At 45.7% G+C, this 20,158-nt stretch overlaps 2 protein-coding genes, 1 long non-coding RNA gene and 1 pseudogene across 5 annotated transcripts; all 4 read right to left on the reverse strand.

Annotated features, from left to right (window-relative positions):
- LOC129734550 (ankyrin repeat domain-containing protein 26-like) overlaps nucleotides 1-10,086 on the reverse strand; it is a 57,430-nt pseudogene extending 47,344 nt beyond the window's left edge.
- Nucleotides 10,087-10,792: 706 nt separating this feature from the next.
- LOC129734518 (uncharacterized) lies at nucleotides 10,793-11,670 on the reverse strand. The gene is made up of 3 exons (XR_008730090.1): nucleotides 11,490-11,670; nucleotides 11,012-11,069; nucleotides 10,793-10,923 (listed from the first exon to the last, which is right to left on the reverse strand). It is a non-coding gene; the product is annotated as an uncharacterized LOC129734518 (long non-coding RNA).
- Nucleotides 11,671-13,167: 1,497 nt separating this feature from the next.
- On the reverse strand, nucleotides 13,168-17,312 carry LOC129734492 (ankyrin repeat domain-containing protein 26-like). 3 transcript variants are annotated; one of them, XM_055698052.1, is made up of 4 exons: nucleotides 16,929-17,312; nucleotides 15,461-15,616; nucleotides 14,905-15,039; nucleotides 13,168-13,303 (listed from the first exon to the last, which is right to left on the reverse strand). In XM_055698052.1, exons 1-4 carry the CDS (start codon nucleotides 17,124-17,126, stop codon nucleotides 13,256-13,258), a joined length of 537 nt encoding a protein of 178 aa, XP_055554027.1. In that variant the 5' UTR covers nucleotides 17,127-17,312; the 3' UTR covers nucleotides 13,168-13,255. The 3 variants fall into 3 exon arrangements, with proteins under 3 accessions (XP_055554027.1, XP_055554025.1, XP_055554024.1); XM_055698050.1 differs by having other exon boundaries at nucleotides 13,168-13,315; XM_055698049.1 differs by lacking the exon at nucleotides 13,168-13,303 and adding an exon at nucleotides 13,558-13,831.
- On the reverse strand, nucleotides 17,280-19,815 carry LOC129734551 (ankyrin repeat domain-containing protein 26-like). The gene is made up of 3 exons (XM_055698163.1): nucleotides 19,636-19,815; nucleotides 19,031-19,177; nucleotides 17,280-17,882 (listed from the first exon to the last, which is right to left on the reverse strand). The coding sequence occupies exons 1-3, from the start codon at nucleotides 19,714-19,716 to the stop codon at nucleotides 17,280-17,282; spliced, it is 831 nt and encodes a 276-aa protein (XP_055554138.1). The 5' UTR covers nucleotides 19,717-19,815.
- Nucleotides 19,816-20,158: the final 343 nt, after the last annotated feature.

Raw genomic sequence — 20,158 nt, forward strand, 5'->3', positions numbered from 1 at the left:
TTCTTTGGTTTTCCCGTTCTTGATGTCTGGCTAGGAGATTGTGGCATTCCTATATCCATTTAGGGAAAGCCATGTCAAGGACAGACCAAACAAGGACACCAGAATAAATGTGAATTCCCAGAAATTCAGAAAACCTAACCAGTACATTAACAAAGCTGTAGCAATGGGAGAATGTACTGTGACCATCAGCCTACTCTACAGTTACAAGAAGTAGAAGCCAAACCTATCACAACCTACAGAACTCTACTCTTAAGGGACAGTGTCAAACAGTGTAACTTCATTTACTTGCTCCATTGTAGAAAACATATATTCCAATATTTTGAAACACCGAAACAGATTCTTGGCAGTTTACTGTCCTGCCAACTTTGCATTTCTCTCAGCTTGACTAGTCCTTGCCCAGCACTGACTACCAATGCAATTCCTTCGTATTTGTAGAGTGTTTTATACATACAGCACACTTAAAATCCCTCCGTCTAAGCATCCCAAAAATCTGTAGGTGCCAACAAACTTTGGAGATATGCTAGCCAGTTGTGTCAGATGGTGCCTGATGCAGACACAGCCCCCTCCTACCTCAGTTTGAGGTAAAAGCCCTGCATATATTGATTTGACCATGCTGAACTGTTCACAGAGAGAAGCTACGCCACCAGCCAGAACGCAGGCATGACAAGCAGTCAGAGTGAATACCCTGTTCCCCCAGGGCTATAGGGCAGGCCACAACTGGACCAGAACGGGTGCACTGACTGCTGTGAGTGTCATGCATGTGTGCTTGTGTGTGTACGCATGTCTATGTTGTGGAACAGAAGCTTTAGAATACAAATCACCATCTGCCTGCTCTACCCATCCTACTTAGTAAGAATGGTGTGGTTCTGTTATTGCAGCTACCCAACACCAAACGTCTGTGTGACAAGGCCATAACATTTGCCTCAGAGCAACAGGGAGTCCTGCTTATATTGATGTTACCACAAATACATGGAATGGACGTGGCAAGAGGACTCCTATCAAAAACACACATGTAAGAGTGAAAAAAAGGACCTCAAGATTGTTTCTCATTCCTTCTCTATTTCTCAATTTTCTTAAAAGGTGATACAGCAGATATAAAGCACACTGAAGCACCCGTTTCTTTTCCAAGAGCTCTATGACGAAAAACCAATGGTTTCTGTAGGAACAATACACCAATACACAGTGCAGCAGCTAAAAAAAGCTGCCACTGAAGACCTACTAGAAATCTGAACCCTCGCTTTTAGAAAAAATGCATAATTACTTTTTGCCAAAGAAATTTCAACTTCAAATCTGAAAAGTCTGTCATTCGATATGCTAGAGGTGGAAGCCATTCATTTGGAGGTTTTTGCAAGTCTGTCTGTAATCAACAAAAAGGTTCGTGTTCTGACAAAAAGTATACACTCAAATAAGCATGAGCCAACTTCTTAAATATACCGACTTGCTCACTAGAGGCGAGTATTTTGAACAATGTTCAACAAGTGCAAAAGTAGCAAAAGGAGGAAGGACTACATTGAAGATCCCAGAAAAATAGGAATGAAGAGCAAGATTAAAACAAAGAATTCAAAGTGGGTATTCCTCCGTTGTCTCAAGATCAGTCTAGCTTCTCCTCTAACAGGGGCTTCAAAGCTTTTACTGCAGCCTGTCAAAGGGACTCAGGATGCAGGACCTGTGCTTTGTGGGTGCAAGCAAGAGACCGCAGAATCAATGCCACCAAGTGTTCCCTGCATGCTACTAATCCCTCTCACTCAACAGGCCGGGGTCATTTTCCAGGAGACTGAGCACAAGGAGAAAAAGATTCGTACTACTCAAGAAAAACAAGCCCTACTATGAACAGTTTGAGAACACAGCACACTTTCTCTTCCCAAGTCCTTAACCCACGTAAATATGCTCTTCACACTTACTATGCCTCTTCAAGTGAGGATTTCCCATAACATTGTGGACTTATGCTAGTAGTATTACTGTCTTCAAGGAACCGAGCAAATCACTTGGTTCAAGAACCCCTATTTCCCTGAGGGCATATCAATTTTGGAATCACACAACAGTATTCTTCTTCAAGCCACATATTTTAAAATAACCCGGGCCTGTCAGTCATCACAATGTGGTACCACAGCAATTATCTATGTGCACAGGAGGCAGCCACAGAGTGCTGTTTGGGTAAAAGCAACATTTTGTTGATTAAACTACCTGTACCAAGCCCTTTCCAAAAATAAAATAAAATATAAAAACCTCCGCATCTTCCTTCAGTCTATCAAGAAACTTTACACATCGCTGACTAGATCAAAATAACTAGTCCTAAGTCAAAGGAACAAAGTTTGGCTCTAAATTAAATTCCCCTATCTGGGAAAAGTGAACTCGGAAAAATAGCCCATGTTTTGCTCATATTTCACGACATATTTAAAAAAGGAGTAATAAACTGTGTTTGAACACTGTCTGCTGCCCATTTGCCACAAAGTTCTCATGTAACACCCTTAAAAAAACCAGAAAGGATAGAACTTCCCACTGTAGGGCCTGAGATGTAAAGTACAAGAAGTTCGATCTATATTAAAAGATTAGTTTTCTAAGATTCCTCTAGGGCTATATGAGCTCATAAGCATAGACTGGATCTTAAAAATTAAGGAGTTGTTTGGTTGGTTTTTTTAATTTAAAATGAACTCACTGAAGGAGCTAATTTTTTGATAACAAGGCAATTCAATTTTTTTTCTGGATCACAAGTTAATATGGACTTTTTAACGTTTATTTCATAAAATTACTGGAAGTAGAAGTGCTATTTATTTTTACTGGAATCAAACTATGTCCATGAAGATACAGTACACACAGAAGTTGCATTATTGTTTCTAACCAAGTGACTTTTCCAAGACGATTTTTCCTAAGTATGTCTCTACAGCACCTACACAGAAACAACCGTAACTGATGCTGAGAAATAAGACAACTCACTAAAAGCAGCTTAGTGCAGGTGAAACTATTAATATTAAAACACCACTGCACAAACTCAGTGGAAATCAACAAGACATGTACAGTCCTGCTAACTCATCTGTTGCTTCCCAACCACAGGAAGATGCACAACTACTCAGGATGAACCTTTTGCAATTTGTTTTCACAATCTGAATGGCCATCTACAGGTACAAGTACACACCCCAAACCCAAAACCACTCACCTAGTTCCTTCCCTGTCCCCCTTCTCTCTCGGTATGAAAACCTAGACAGATGGGCAATCTGGCAGGCAGAACGCAACAACCCGGTACGTGGGCCCGTAGCACACAAACCGCAGCTGTCCTCACCCCTGACAAGAAGCACCTCCAACCAGCAACAAGTCAGCATATTCACAAAGCTTCTTGCGCTACCCCACCTGATGCCTCCACTAAAGTCAACGGCGAACACAGCGAGCGCTGACAACACAAACCCCCTAAAGAAAAGGCCACAGTGATTTTCCTCGTGAGCTCCTGCGTGATTAAAGATCCTACCTCCTCTGTCCACAGCAGGTGCACCCAACGTCAAGCCAGCAGCTCCGGCCCGGTGAGGAATGCCAGGTACTGTGTTGCCTTGTGCACCACCTTCATCTCTGTCTCCCCAGAATGCGTATGCCACCAGTTGTTTACAAAGACTATATAGGGAAAGAGAAGAAACGTATTTGGTAAAAACAACCACATACTTGCTTATACAGTTTAATAGCACAGTTAACAGCCACTTATCCACCCTACACGTATTCATAGCCGTAGGAATTCATATACTTGTATGCATTCACTGAGAGTAATACACACAGAACTTACTGCACGGCTACTACCTACTTCAATATTCACTACAGTCACGTTCACTCTAGAGGTGCATATCCACACCTACGAAGCTATTAGCTCCAGCTCGGCACAATATTTTCAGCCTAGCTGTTAAGCACACATAACCACCTTAGAGAAGGGATACGCACAGGTACAAAGCTATCCATAAGAGGGGTGAAACTGCTTAAGATTTTAACAAAAGGGATATGTTAGATCTCTGAAAGAAAAGGCTGGTAGTTCCTGCTCATTGTAGTGGAAGTCAGTAAGGACAATGGTGCTGGTCTGAGGAGAGGACCGACATGCATTTCAGTTTGCCACATTCTACCTCTGGGTAACTGTAGGATGCAGACATGTTTTAGAGTTTGTATTGGGCAGGTGCAAGTTTAGCATCAAAACTTGAAATCTAACAGACAATTCGGGGCGGAAATTTTCTTCAACATCCAGATTAATAGTAGACACAGGGAACAATACGTATCAGAAGACGTCACCGAGCACTGTCTGTCCTGAAGCTTTCAACACACCATTAAACCTTGCTGCTATTACCAAAAACATTCAAAAGCCACACTGACAACTGACAACCTATTCTAACAATAAAGTCAAAAATTTACCTAGAATATCCATGAGTAACAGCATAATCCTCAGCTGTCCATCCGTTACTGTCTTTATGGAAAAGATCAGCACCATATCGAAGAAGAACTTTTATTAAATTAAGCTGTCCACCAGATGCTGCAGTCATAAGTGGGGTTCTGAAACACCAAAAATATGTTATGAAGTAGATCATTTGACACAGACACTGTAATTATTTTTATTCCTGTTTGCTCTCAAAAACTACTTTCCTCATTACTGAATGAGCAAAAGAAAAAGCAGTTTTCATTAAATATTAAGAGCAACCATAAAATGCAAGAGGGAGTCAAAACAAGCAAACGTTCAATCTTCAGACAAAGCTTCCACATAGACAACACTCACGTACAAACTACGCCACTATGCAGGAGATGTTTTTTCAAATCGAGGCAGTGCTGCTGAGCTAACAGCATGTTTCCTGCCAGAAGGGCCACCACAGACAATGCCTTCTTGTAACCCTCAACGAGGAAAGCACCCACTGAGGTATGACAACAGCCAAGCGCAGATGTGCTTTCACAAGTCACACAGAAATAGCTGCTATGTGGCTCCCCCGGTTTTTTCAGAGCTCACTCTCATGCCTCTGATTAATCCAACCTAAAGAATACTAAAGAGACCCATGCAGAGTTTTGACAAACCACTCACCTTTCACAGTGATCTCGAGCATGCACATCAGCTCCTCTCTGCAGAAGAAACTCTGCTATATCTTCATGACGTTCAGAGATAGCAAGAATAAGCGGAGTGTTTCCCTCCTGAAAGGACAGATAAATACATTTAAAAATAAAAGAAAAAAAACCCTACAAGAGAAATACTAGTACAACTTTTTGAAAGAACTTCTTCAACAAATACAAAAATTTACCTTATTCCGAGCATCAATATTGGCATTATGCTCAAGTAACAGCCCCGCTACGGTTGTATTAGGAGATCGGACAGCAAGGTGAAGGGCAGTGTTGCCGTCAGCATCCGCCAGATGGGGGTTGGCACCGTGCTCTAGCAGAATAGCTACACATTCTTCTTGCTGGCACTGTACAGCCTGGGAACAACACGCAAAAAAGGAAGAACTGCCAGCACTCTGTTACAATTGCCCCAGCTTCCCAATGCTGGAAAATAAGAGCACCTTCAAAGCTGAGCTAACATATGCCTATTCCACGCTGATTACAACATGCATGCTTCTACGCAGAGCTGTGTAAAGAATCCTTCCAGCCACCTCTCATTTAATGCACAGTTGACAAGCCCCACTTGAAAGAGCATAACATATTCCACATACCTTCATCAGTGGTGATCTGTTGTCACTGTCAGTAAGGTTTAGTTTACACTTGTTTTCTATGAGATATGTAACAACATTCACATGGCCATTCGCAGAAGCGAGATGCAGAGGTGTCCTAAAAGTAAAACATATTAAATTAGCACAAACAGACAACTAGAGAAATAATTTCAGGCTGTGGTAAATTGTTATGACCACAAGTTTCACTTTGCACAAAGCAAGCTTAAGGAAAGATTTCTCATTCCGTTACCAGTAACAGCAGTTGCGCACCAAACACCCGAGACTGGCCAGCAAAACCCCTCCGCAGCATCTGCTTAGTAAGCTGCCATTTCCTTCACTCTAGAACTTAATCTGCACAGATTCCCGTGCCCAGGTGGTGGTCACTGCCTCCAGCAGGACTACGCCTGTGGCACAGCAAAAAAGACCAAAGCTTGGGAATCTGAGAACTATGGCAAGCAACCCTCTACGTTCTAGGATTATTCACGTGCCAGAAGTGTCTCAGAGATGTAGATGGGCTTTATATAAAGAGTATCAGCGTTTCCCTGCACTTCGAGGATTTCTGCTTTTTCTCTAGCTTGCTTACTACTGCAACAAAACCAAGTACTCACTTGCACCAAAGTGCCCCCCATTACATGCAGCAAACCAGACAGCAGAACACTGTAAGCCTGAGTACAGGAAAGTAATACCCGACCCTTCAGACACGTGTAACTACGATAGTCATAATAAGCCTACTACAGAGGAAGTCCTCTCCAGGGAGGGAATACTGTGTTTCCATAATACACGACCAGCATAAGAAAATGAAACTCTTTTCTTCAAGTTAAAGCCTTGCCAGAGGAAAAAAAAACAAACAAAAAACCCCTCCTTCAAACCACAGAACATCTTAGGTCTGATGTCAATTAACCAGCCTACTTATACTGAAAGAAATTGCCCAGAAAGTCCTTGCATGTGTTTCCCCCTAAATCAGAGGCACAAATCAGCACAAGCTTCACTCTGTGCAGAAGCAAAGCACCTGCTGCTCTGCAGGACACCTGTCCCAACAGAGCAGAAGACAAGCTAGAAAACAGCTGGGACCTTCCTCCCTTGAAGGTGATGCAGTAACAATCCCACAGTTCCTCAAGAACTGAGGGGAACACCAGCACTGGTTCTGAACCACATCGCTGCAGGCAGGTCCTTCTCTGTATTTAGGAAAGCTCAACTAGCCTTGCAATTGTTTGGGTACCTTGCTGAGACAGGAGCACAACAGCTCCCTGGCTAAGGGGGAATGCAAAGGGAGAGGTACACAAATGCAGTGGCAGGTGATGCAGAAACACAGTAATCTGTAACACAGATACTTGCTACAGGGCAGCTGACATCCTCCTCCACTGCAACAAAGATGAGGATGAGAGAAATACAGAAAACTTCAAAGAATTTGGAATGTCTTGCTACAGACAGGGAACAGACTGGAGCACTGACAGAGGAGTAGCTCAAGAGCAACTACCACCACTTTTTGAGAAATTCCCATGGAAACATGCGGGATTCTTCATCTCTGAAGAAACGACTGACTGAGATTATCTTCATAACCGGTCCTGGTTAGCTTTCAGGAGTCCACAATCATCTGAAAGCTGCTACTACCAACCACTAGGAAGCATGACAGACGTCAAGTAGTCACTATCAGTTCTGCAAACAGAAAAGCCTTCAGAAAACTTGGACTTGTTGCTGTCCTCCTCAACCAAGCCTCTCAGTTTGTCAACAGGAGACAGCTCTGCTTGGAGCGAGGCCTGATGTGCTCCACAGAAGATCCGCTTCAGGGAACAGGCTGGCAGAGAACACCAGTGCTCAGGGTTGCCTGTCCCTGCAAGAGGCCTCCAGTAACACCGAAGTTCTTTTGCCACCCAGCCCTGGGGACACTGCCCAGATTCTGTTCCTGCTCCTGCTGCTGCTACGCTGATCACCTACAGAGTAGAAGAGAACTGCTGATGCCTGAGCAGCCACGAAACAACCCCACTGGGAAACAGCAGGCTGGCAGTACACACTTTGAATGGCCCTTGAGCCGACAACCCAGCAGCTACAAGCCAAGCAATGAAAGCGCTGGAGTTCAGTCTGACAGGCAGCTGACAGGGTCAATCTCCCTTAGCGATGGGCTCTGACCCAGGATCCATGACTAGCTGGCATTGTGCCCACAGTGCTTCCAACTACAGAGTTGTGCCCGTCTCTCTGTCAGTGAGGCTGAAGGTTTTGCTAGACCACCTCTGAAAGCTGCCTGCTCCTAACTGATGCTGTATCAAGCGTACTTTCGGGAGGTCTTATGGGCTACAGGACCCACTTTATGGAAGGAACCTGTTGGTGTGATCCTTGCCATGCTCCTGGTGCAGGATTTTGCTTTTGGAAATCCTGAGCAGCAAACCTGAGATATTCATACAACCAACGCACACATTGTTGCCGTTACTTTGCATTATTTCCTACTCTTCACCTCTATTTCCAATGATACCAAGTCTTCCAACACGAAGCCCTGAAACGCAACTGCATCTGGTGGTCACTCACAACACACATCACACCCACAAGCACTAAGAGGGCACAGGTGGCCTTGCAACCCTCATGGCTGGTACAGAGGGCAGTGGCTGCAGCAAGTAGGCAGGCTCTGGCCACCAAATTGCTCTCAGCCTCGCTTTTCAGCACTGGGCATTATCACGGCAAAACCACCACCGTGCTCATCATAGTATGCTGCCTTTTCTTTCTTCCCTCCCTCTCCCCCCCCCCCGCCCCCGGCTTGGTTTTTTACAGTTTGTGACTTTATTTGTCCTGTTATAACACTGATACTTGCCTGGCACACAGAAGGAAACCCTTCAGAGGAAAAGAAGCTTTCTAGACAAGATGAACTTGAAACGCAAAAACTAGCGAAATTTCGTACCAGGGTCTGCTAAGAGCTGGTGACTGACTGCTGACTGAATCAGGAAGCAGTAAGAAGAAAAAGAGAGAAACTTTCCGAACTATTTCCATAAATGCCATCGGGCACCTTGACTCTGGCAGCTGAATTATGCACAAAAGTGCACTCAAGCCACCTTAAATGGCATCCCCCACCTGCAGCTGCATAAACAAATACTGGCTGGCAACACTCAGGCACACAGCCCACGTGCTGACTGCACTCTTCATCGCCTTCCTACAAATCTAGACAGTTTCAGGTGTTTTCAGGGCAATAAGCTAGCTGGCTGGCAAAAGTCCAGTCTTCAGAAAAAGACAGCCCAGGATGCTGAAGTACTCTGATTAAACCAGCATCTCCTCTGAATGTCATGGATGTTTTGACTCAGAGTCTTTTCAGAAAAGGCATTAACAGCTCGACACATCCAAGACCCAAAAACTTCAGCTGATTCCCTTATGCTTACGGTGGATCATGAGGAGCTATGCTGCAGCCCAGGGCTTCTCCCTAAAATATAACTGCCAAGTACTTGCTGTGCTTGACTCAAAAGCACACATCACACCACCTGCCAGAAGCAGCAGCTCCCTCTGCATGGCACTGCCCAGATTTTCCAATCCAAGGCACTAATTAGCTGTACCAAGGCCACAGAGCAAACAGCAAAGTAACTGCCACCTAAAATCAGACTGATGTTGCTTTGGCTGCAACATCACAGTCACAAAAGGCACATCAGGCAACCGTCCACACAGCACCAATACACAGCACACTTACCCTTTCCTAAACGCAGTGCTTACCCTCTTTTACTCCAGCTGAGGCAGTGCAGCTTGCTCAGCTCAACTACTAACCCCGCACGCCGAGGCCTCGGAGGTGCATGCACTCTGCCTTCCAAGCGAGCCTGGAGAATGGCCCTGAGGCTCCTTCTGCAACCCCCCCGGCCAGGCTGCTGCCGGCCCCCTGCCGCTCCTGCGCCCCCAGGCAAGGCAGCACCCCCGGGAACGAGGGCACGGAGGGGGCCGGGGCAAGACGGGGGATGCTCGGCCGACTCCAAGGGCTCCTGGCAGCACAGGCCTGGCTCCCCGCCCAGGCTGAGGCTCCCCGCGGCGATGCTGCCGTTCGCTCCCAGCGCCCTTGAGCTGCCGGCGGCTGCAGCTGCACCTGCGGGTCCCGGCGCTGCCCGCAACCCCCCCGCACCCCGCCCCAGCACCGCCCGGCGCTGCTGCCCCCCGCCGCTTACCGCTCCGCCGTGTCCCGCTCGTCGATGCCGCATTTCTTCAGTCTCTGCCGCACCTGACCCAGGTCGCCACGGGCGGCCGCACGGTGCAGCTTGCCCAGCTCCTGCAGCCGGAGCTCGTAGGCACCGGTGGGGAAGGGCTTGGCGGCGCTGCCGGACGCTGCCGGACGCCCCTTCTTCTTCCTCCCGAACCCGAAAAACCTCTTCATCCCGCGGCAGGGGCGCGGGCACGGTCCCGCCTCAGGGAAGGGACGGCGGGAGGCAGCCGGTGGGCCGGGGCAGGGACGGGGGATCGGGGGGGCCCCCGGGGCAGGGACGGGGGATCGGGGGGGGCCCCCGGGGCAGGGGGATCGGGGGATCGGGGGGGGCCCCCGGGGCAGGGGGATCGGGGGATCGGGGGGGGCCCCCGGGGCAGGGGGATCGGGGGGGGCCTCCGGGGCAGGGGGATCGGGGGGGGGCCCCGGGGCAGGGGGATCGGGGGGGACCCCGGGGCAGGGACGGGGGATCGGGGGGGACCCCGGGGCAGGGACGGGGGATCGGGGGGGACCCCGGGGCAGGGGGATCGGGGGGTCGGGGCCCCGGGCAGCGGCCCGGTACGGCTGTCTACGGAGCGAACCACCAGAGGGCGGGAAGCCGAGCGCACAGGCTGCTCCTCAGCGCGGCAGCGGCGGACAGCGCCTCCCTCAGCGGCGAGCGCGGCGGTTAAACGGCCGGCGGGCTCTGCTGGCGGGGGCGGGGTCTGCTCCGGCGCGTGTCCAGCGCGAGTGACGTCACTTCCTGCCCCGCGGTGCCCGGCGGCTCCTGCGCGGTGCCCGGCCGCGGCGCTGCCGAGCGGGGCCGGGGGCAGCGAGAGGCGCGGCGGGTGGCGGCGGCGCTGCGCCCCCCGCAGAGCACTCGGGCCGCTGCCGGGAAGCCCGGGGGGTGCCGGCGTACCGGGCAGCAGCAGCTCCCCGCTGGCCCCGGCGGGGCCCGCGCTGCGAGCTCGCGGGGCGGCTCGGGCGAGTCGGTTTTAAAAGCAAATGGCTCCAACTGGGAAAGCGCTTGTCGTTCAGGGCAAGGGCATCTCGTCAGGGAGTTATGGCCAAAACAGCTCTGCGAGCAATTTGCCTCCTAGCTTGTTGAGCAGTCCTGCTTGTGTGCCATCGTTAGCCCTGGGCAAATGGATGCCAAAGGAACAAACAGCAAGGGTTAATACAGCGGGAGGGGGGCTGGGGGGGGCTGTAGGCACCATCTAGTTACCTGCCTTGCCATGACAGGGTCAGAAAGTTACTTTCCAGTAAATGTGGCCGAGCTGGCACTGCCACAAAAGAACACAAACGCGCACTGAGGGTATGGAAACGTGGTCCAGAAACCAAAAGACAGGTCACGCCTTTGGTGTAGATAAGTTGGGAACCATCCTCCTATTCTACTGCTGCGGTGATGCCGCTAGGTAGTTCAGCGTGGTGAAACCTTATTATAAGTACCATAAGGTTTTGGGGTGATGTCACAGTCCAGTATACCCTAGATGGTTTGACTCATGGAACACCTTGGCAGCACACTTCTTCCTATTAGAAACTGTCTCTTGCCAATGAGTTTGTGAAAAACAGAGAGATGGGAAAGAAATCCTCAATCAGAGAGAGGGACACACTTCACTGTGATTAGCAGTGAAAATATTGATGACAACAGGACAGGAATCTGGTACCACTTTTTAGGGAGAAGATTCAGCCCTTTGAAATACCTTCTTTTTCTTCATCGCTAATAATGGTACAGCTCCTAAAACCTTCATTTTGCTTTCTGGAATGAGCCTTCACAGCTTTATCAAGCCTGTTCGCTCTGGCAGTGTTCTCGCCGACCAAAGTGGCTGATGTACAGTCACTTTCCTTAGCTGATCCTCAGTGTATTAGCAGCGTTCTGTTATTGTAGATGTGATCCCTAGAAGGAAAAGCTATAATAAATAATAATTTTAAAAAGACAGAAAAAAGACTTTTGTTGAAAACACAGCCAAGTAAATTCAGGTTGCAAAACCTGAATTCTATGAGTTTTGGGAAATGGCTATGAGCAGCAGCCATTTCAAGAGCACCTCTGTAATCAGTCTGACCATTTAATGGGGGAATGGAGAGCAAAATGCATTTTTTAATTGGGTGTATTTGTTTTCTTCCAAACATTAGAAGAAAGGCAGGAATTTATTTACAAGGTGGCAATACAGAGTAAACACAATCCATCTCTGTGCTCTTTCCAGGAGGAAGTATTTCTTCTCTAGTCCTTTTTCAAGTGCACGCATGCTCAGCCACAAAAACTTGGGTTTTTTACAGGTCATTCCCCAGCCAAGACCAGGAGACCCTACAGTTCCTGTGCAATGTCAAATGTTTCAGAATGGTATTAAACCCCCCCGTGATTACCCAGTTTTAGTTGGTAGGGACTTTGGTAGCTGCCTGGGCTGAAATTCAGTTTCAGGCTTGGAAGATAAGGGAGTGCTGATGGGTCCTGTGGATATAGTGTTAAGGGCACAACAGGAACTGTTTGTTTATTATTAGACAGAAAGGATGCAAAATTAAAAACCAGAATCTATCACCCAGAGCAACCTCAGAAGCACTTCTGGGAACTCTACTTCTGGGCCTCCATGACAAGGGAAAGACGGACTGAGTCAGCTACTAGTAAGCAACAAGTTACAGGGTTTTTTCCGCACCACCTCACACTGCATTGTGCCCTGGGAAGCAAAGACACCATTCCGAAAAGCAAACCCCCACCTGCCTCCTGCTCAACTCGTGCCCGAGACAGCCTTCAGGGGGTGACCTTGGGCAAGGCCAACTGCACAGAGCTGTTCCGAGTGATGGTGGCGTTACTCCCCTCTCTTCCGAGAGGGAATGCATCCGTCGGAGCCCGACGATGCTGCCACGGCCTCAAGCTGCAGCCAGGCCTGTGCTGGGCCTTCACTGCTCTCAGCCCTGACCCTCACCCATGGACGTGACGGCCCAGTAGGACTGCAGACCTGCCCATCCCTATGGACCGGCCTGGTGATCTGCACTCTTGGCGCACTCTGCTTACTGTCCCCAGAACTCTTCTGCTCTTCTTGGTGAGGGCCTGTGGGGCTGATCCCTGGCCTGTGTGGTCACAGACCCTGCCAGCCTTGCTGTGGCTCTTGCTTTGCCCTTCCTCTGCAGGACAGCCTACCCCTGATGTGCCCTCGCAGATACTGCTGTGTACGTAACACTTCCGTCTTTACCCCTAAGAGCTACAACAGTATTACAGTCGCCTACTACTGTGACCATAGAAGGAACATCAAAAAACAGCCAAATAATTTCAGAAATACAGCCAAGAAAAAAAGTCAACAATATGAAAAGAAGTATAAAGAAAGAACAAAGGTTTCACAAGAAAAAACACCACAATAACCCAAACAAAGCAAAGCTCACCTTTGTTCTTAATCTGCCAATTTCATTGACCACTTCAGAATACCTGTTCTTCACTTCTCCCTGCAAATTAAGCTGGGACAGTCCCCCTCTCTCCTCATACACCCTTAGTTCCTTCGTAGCTCTGCTCAGCAGCCTCTTCAACCTGCACAGCAAACTAGTCATGAAAACAATGAAGCAAAGGAACAAAACTGGACTTTTTCACATACTCTCATGTAAACAGCACAGACACAGCTTGCTTCATCTTTAACGTGCTTGACACACTAGGAATTACCAGGAAAAACCAGTATTCCTGCGCCACATACACTTGGAGAGTCCAGATTTCACCTGAAAAGAGGAATGAAAGACTCCCTTTTTCCCAGGAGAACTGCAGGGCTACCTGCACCTGCAGTTGTTTTGGCAGCTAGTGAAAACTAGGGGCTGGTGTACAGAAGTACCTTGCAAGAACTAACACGAGGCCGGCATCTGCTCACAGTTAGGTACACCTATTTTTACACTAAAGTTTAATAAAACATGACTTCTACGCAGGGATACCTCTTCACCATGCTAAAAAGCCGTCCCTCTTACAGTCTTTCTGCAGATCGAGGTTTCTTTTCATTTCTTGGGCCAGACGTAGTTCAGCTGGGCGTTTCAACTCTACCAGCTTCTTCACTTCCTTTCTTTCACTCTCGCACTTTCAAAAGAGAAAAGAAAGATTTATCACACACACAGAGCACAGGAAAAATACCTACGTACAGTCTGTGCATCTAGCGCTCTCCACAGAGAAGCTGCCGGACGTCTCTATCCGTTAGCCACGTTCCACAGAATGCCACGGGACGGAATTCCTGAGGATATTCCATCCCTTCAGGTTTCACATCAAACAGACCAATACGTAACTACAGAAACAGATGCCCTCGCTGAAGCAAAGGCCATCCTCTTCTAGACATAACAGGTGGAAAAGATGCTGGAGAACACTTTTGGCAGTGCCTCTGCTCGTAGTAGGGATTACGTAGGTATGCACTTCATGGGAGAACATGGATCCATCCAAAGCTTTCCTGGGATCTTCCAGCAACCAGCAGGCAGGGGCTTGTGGAGGAATCTGATCTTTTGGAGTTCTTCAACATTTTATTCCCCTCGGCCATTACCTCCACCTCTTCTGTGTGGCCATTTACTTAGCCACATGCTGGTTTTCCTCCTCTTGGTGTTTTCTCAGCCACACCAGAGGAGAGCTGGCAGCTGTTTTCACTTTGTACTTCCATTTTCCCTCTACAGAAAAGGAGAAAAGGGGAAGGCTGTCCCTTGGCAACTGGCAGGCGCTGCTTGTTTCCCAAGCACTCGTTCATTTACCCAGCATTCCTTCAGTATGTTTTTCGGCAAGGCTTTTAAGCTCCCGCTACGCTGAAAACATACAGCAGCTCCTCCACACACGCACTGGAAACATCAAGCATTTTAAACCTGCCCAGAAACCAAGGGGTCAGAAGATGACCACACAAAATCCAAGGAAGAATTGGGAACTGTGGCCTTGCTCGATGTGCTCAACTGATAGCAAACCACACTGGGAACTCTTCCCAACAGAGCCACTCCAGAACTTACACAAGGATACCCATCTAGCTTTTATTTGCTTCCTCCATGACCCCCAAACGATAAGGTACTCGCAGCCTGAATGGCAGGGATAACAGAAAACAATGATACGTAAGAACCTGACCAGAAGGTGCATGTGGTTCTCCTGGGTATTGGCTCGGTGCCTGGAGAATTTTCTGGGCTCACCTGTTGCAACAGTTCAGCCTTCTCCTCGTCCAGCTGAGCAACGCGCTCTTCAAGGTGGGATCTTGACTTCAAGTGCTCCTCCCACGTGCTGTGCAAGTCCTTGGATGTCAGAGCCAGCATGTTCTGCTTCTGCGTCTGTGAAAGCAACAGTGGCAGAAGAAAAAGTAAGGTGGCCGGAAAAGACAAGAGCGCAGGAGAATGCAGTAACTTACACAGAAACAGGCCTAAGCTCTCCTCCACCCATCCAAGACCTATGGCCAAGGTTGGTGTGGAGTGTAAAACACACCTTAGGAACCATAACCAAGAACAGCAGCTGGAGCTGGTGGGAAGAAGGAATACTCTAGAAGCGACAGGATGAGGTTACAACTTTGGGGGATAAGATGACATGCACACACACACAGAATCACCCTACAGCTTTCCTGCAAAGCTCCTCTGGTTCCCTCTATACTTCAGTTTTCGTAAGAACACTGCAAAAGGTGGTGCAAAAGGACAACATTCGCTCCTGCTTTCAACAGCTACGCTCAGATTTATTCATATAGTTACAGACATTAACTACCTTAGTTTTCACCGTTTTTTCCAACTCCTTTTGCAAGCGCAGCTTGTCTCTCTCCAGGTCACTGTGGTAGCGTGTAGTAACTTCAAGTGAAGCTTCTGGCATAGATTGCTTTTTAAGTGCAGCAGCAAGCTCCTGCTGCAGTTGTCCAAACATGCCCTAACGAAACAGTTAAATTAGCATGAAGAAAGTTCTAAGAACACGAAATACGCCTTTAACTTATTTTGTTATACGGTTAGACCTGTCTAGATTGAACCCAAAAGTATGAAATTTTGCCTGCCACCAGCAGGCATCTGCACAGATGATGACCTCTCGTCATCTTTCTCAGCTGAGCACCTTTGACTATCAGCAGCTGTTCATGAGGATTCCTGTTTCCTAACACATAAAAAAGGCTCAGGTATTGTTCTTCCTTGAACAATACACAGGAACACACTGCAATCGGGTATTTTTTTCTAACAAAACCCAAAGAAATCTGTTGTGATCTAAGAGCCACAGTTTGACTGCAAATATTACTCTGGTGACTGAAGGCAGGACTTTGTGTTAGATTGTTCTTTCTTCTGTTTCTTCACTATACAAATACAATTAAATGAATACAAATATCTGAAAGCTCCTTTGAGATACACTTTAAGGGTATGTTGAATCACATCCTCTTGTAGTCTTCTTACTCAGCTCGTTTTAGAAATACTGATAGATTAGGTTTACAAAAATCTGGATAGCTCATATATATATATATAGCTATATACATATACACACACACACTCTCTCACATGATCTTCAAAAGGAACCCATTGTTTTGGTAGTAAGAATACAAAGCAAGTCACAGTTTACAATGATTGACAGTACTGCTGGAGTGTGGCTACACATCATAGAAGAGAAAGCTTAAGGTCACCGTCTGACATGAACTTTGAGGAACAGGCAGGCCCCTCAGAACCCTCAAAACACATACAGAAATCAACAGCTGGACATTACTAATACTCTTCAATCTTGACAGCAGCTTACAGAGAACCTCTTTTTTCCCCTCTATAGAAGCTTCATATAAATCTGTCCCCAACCACTTCACTTCTCTGCATCTTCATTTCTCAGCCCTCGTGTATTGGATGGTTCCTCCTTTTATACCACTCTCATTCATGTCATCAGTGCAATACTTACATCAAAACCATCAAATACTTTAGACTATTCTATAGGGCATAACATGGACTAAGGAAAATAGATGGAAAAAAGTTCTAGAGAAGAATCACCTTTCTTGATCAAAGCTTAGACTTGGATACCTTTTTTCTGTTCTCTGCTTAGATCTGAGGACTAATATCCCCGTTGCCAAAACTTTCCGCAATTCCGAGGGAAACATAACAAACCAGAACAAATGAGTATTCTTTGGTCCCATGCATGTAACTTGCACCGGATACATTGGAGGAACAAACTAATTTCAAGAACGGACAAACTTTAAATTGTTCTTTCTACGCATATACTTTACCTGTCTTTCTACTACGTCAGTCTCGTATTTAAAGACTTGTTCCCTTAAATCAGTACGCTTGGCATTTAAATCCTTGTTTCGCTCTTCTATTAGATAAACTTGCTTTTCTGTATCAGCTCTAAGTTTGTTGAAAATGTCTTTAAAACGCTCCTGCCCATAATCCGCTATTTTTTCTTTCATGATCCTCTTGTTCTGCATCTCTTCCCATTGCTGATGGAGTAAAAAGGTTTTCACTCTGGAGCTGGGCCAATCGCTCCTGCAGGGACTCCTGTTTTATTACAAGTTTGCTTACTGGATCTTTCTCAAGTTGTCGAGCATGATCACATTCCTTTGCCCGACACTGGCCTTGACTTAATTCTTTTTTGTCATTTCTAAAAGCAAAGCTTTTTCTCCGAGCAGTTGCTTCAACTGGTGGAGCTCATTTTCTAGCCTATTAGCTTTGCTTTTAGCTTTACACAGCTGCAGAGACAAGCTCTTGTTGGTTTCTTGCACGTCAGAGAGGTCACGATGGAGCTCGACTTGCAAGCAAAGGCATTCATCACGTTCTCTGGGAAATCTTCGTTCAGCATTGCTTTCTGATGACAAATGAAGTTCAAGTTCTTGAACTGCAGCGTTCAGGGAGGAACGCAATGACTCAATTTCTGTCTCTAGTCTGTCTTTGCTTTTGTTTGTCTGCTCAAGTTTGGAAGTCAGCACTGCAGATTCTCTCTTTACTAAGTCCAGCTCCGCGTTGAACTGAAAAAACATTTGTCTTAATGCTTCCTTGTGCAGTTTAAGTTCCTTTTTGAGAGCTTCATTTTTTTCTTTCAAGGTCTCATTTTCCTTTAAATATTTCCCTTGTTCCTCCTGGTGCCTAAGTCTTACTTGAGTGAGTTCTAGCCTTAGCATAGCAATCTCATCTTGTAGTAACTGATTCTTGTACAACAGATCCTGTTCTCTATCAGTGCGGGATTCCTGAATGACAGGGAAAATGAATAAAGAGCCAGTTGGGAAATGAATCTACAAAAAACCTGCAGCAATAAACTGCATTTTAACATTTCTAGTACCGAAGCATGACTTCAAAGATGAAGTTTCAGGCAATAAGCTACTCTGTGAACCCATGCACATGTACAACGTACGTACCCAACGGAAGTGCAACATAGCCTTAAAACCTAAATGAACATCCCAAATATACAGTTACGGTTTTTTCCCCCCTTAAACCAGCAACCAAAGCTTTTAAAGTGACAGCGCTTTCTTGTATGTGCATGCCTTTATAATACTGCCTTTAAGGTTGAATTAGTTGTGCTACAGATCTGGTAAAAACAAGGCCAGAAAGGGTATTTTCCTTCTCAAATGTCTTCTGAACACTTATCCTTTTGTATTACTGAAAGTTAGCTGTAAGACTCAATCACCCCCGGAATGCAATAGTCCTGTATATTTCCTCTTTATTGTATGTATAACTTTTTCCCACTTAAACACATTCACCCTACATTTATTGGGCAGCACAGCCAAGAACAAAAAGGCTTCAAGGCACTGCACATTCTTTAGGAAATTCAGTAAACTCTTTTCAAGATCGTTTTTAATACAGTGTTTATGATTGCTTTTTCTCCTCCAGTGACTCTAACTCTTACAGAGAGTTGAATTCGTTGCTGATAGTCGATCATAAAATTTTAGTTATGTGGAGGTGGCAAAGAAAGGCATACTTGAAGTAAGTTCAATAAGGGAATAACTAATTAAAAAATAAAAGCAATGGAAACACACTGTCAAACAACTTTCTTCCTGGTCAACCTTGCCATAGGTAGCTAGGTGTTTCACTGCTAGAAAGCCTAAAAAGCGATGACAAAATGTCTATGAAATGGAAAATAACAGATAGGTTAAGAAACGGGGTAAATAGTGTCTTCTATTAGCTTCCGACTTGCACAAGTAATTCAGGTACATACAGGAGTGATGCTGCTTTCCAGAACTTTTAGACATAAGAGAAAACAAGAAAGGTATTTACCCAGATAAGTTACACTGGTAAACAGTAAATAAACATCAAGAAACAGAAAAAGTTATGTAAGATTTATTATGACTTTAAAACAAACATGGTGAAATTTAATTTCTTAGAAAAAAAATCTGCTTACCTCTGAATTTTTTCCTATAGATCTTCTTGTCTCTTCTTCTAGTTCCTTTTGTCTCCCAAGGTGGTTGTTCAAAATTCCTTCTTGAAGGGCTCTGGCCCTCTTTTCCTGAGAGCGCTGTCTCTGTGTTTCATCACGTTCCTCTTCAACCTACAGTAATACAATAAAACTGCTTGCATCTTAAGAAAAAACAGAGCTAGCAATACATCTTCCCATTCTCCCTTGCATACTTGAAAACATTTTTGATTCCCCACCGTTATGATAATCCACCTATAAATAAATAAATTTAAATTTTCTTATGAAAATTTAAGAAGGCGAAATACAGGATGTTTTGTAGTAATTCAAAAAAAGGTCAGGCTTTGCCTGAAATACAAATGAAACCTAAATTTTGAAAAAGGAAAAAAGGAATAATAAACTGCAAAGCAAAAAAAAAAAAAAAAAAGAACAGCCCAATTGTGAACCAACTGTACTCTACTGTCCTCAAAATTTGACAACTGTTATCCAACGCCTCTTCCGTGAACAAAGCGCCTCCTTCTCTAGGCATACTGGAATACAATTGAAAAGAAGCAGAAAATAAGACAAAGAGTTTAATTCATTATTTAATATACCTGTTTCAAGAGCTTTCTCAGTGTTCTTAACTCCATTTCTAAATTCCTAGACTGTAACTCAAGTTTCTGTTTCTCCTCCATCTCTTTACAACATTGATCTTCTTTCCTTCGGAGGTCTTCTCTCCTTTTCTCACACAGCACTTCTACTCTGAGCCTCTTTTCTTCTTCTTGTTTCAAAGAAGATCTGGGATTTAACGGAGTATTTGAGAAATAAAAGCACTGATATAAAAGTAGATATTCCACATGATGAACTTGCAGAGACAACTCAAACCATAAAAAATGTTAAACGTTTTCAGAGTTCATATTTTTACTGTACTTTTCAACTTTTTAAAGAATTCTAACTTCATGCCATTGTGCATGGTATCAGTTGTACAAGATACAGAAAAAAACCTTTGAGTGATTTATCAGTTATTTTTAAATTTGTATAGGGAAACACACACCAGTGTGCACACTTCTATAATAAAATTTAAAAAATCCATCTTCATATTACAGCCATTTTGCTGAAAAAGGAGTTTGTTGTCTC

The sequence above is a fragment of the Falco cherrug genome, chromosome W (assembly GCF_023634085.1).
Source record: "Falco cherrug isolate bFalChe1 chromosome W, bFalChe1.pri, whole genome shotgun sequence".
Taxonomy (NCBI): domain Eukaryota; kingdom Metazoa; phylum Chordata; class Aves; order Falconiformes; family Falconidae; genus Falco; species Falco cherrug.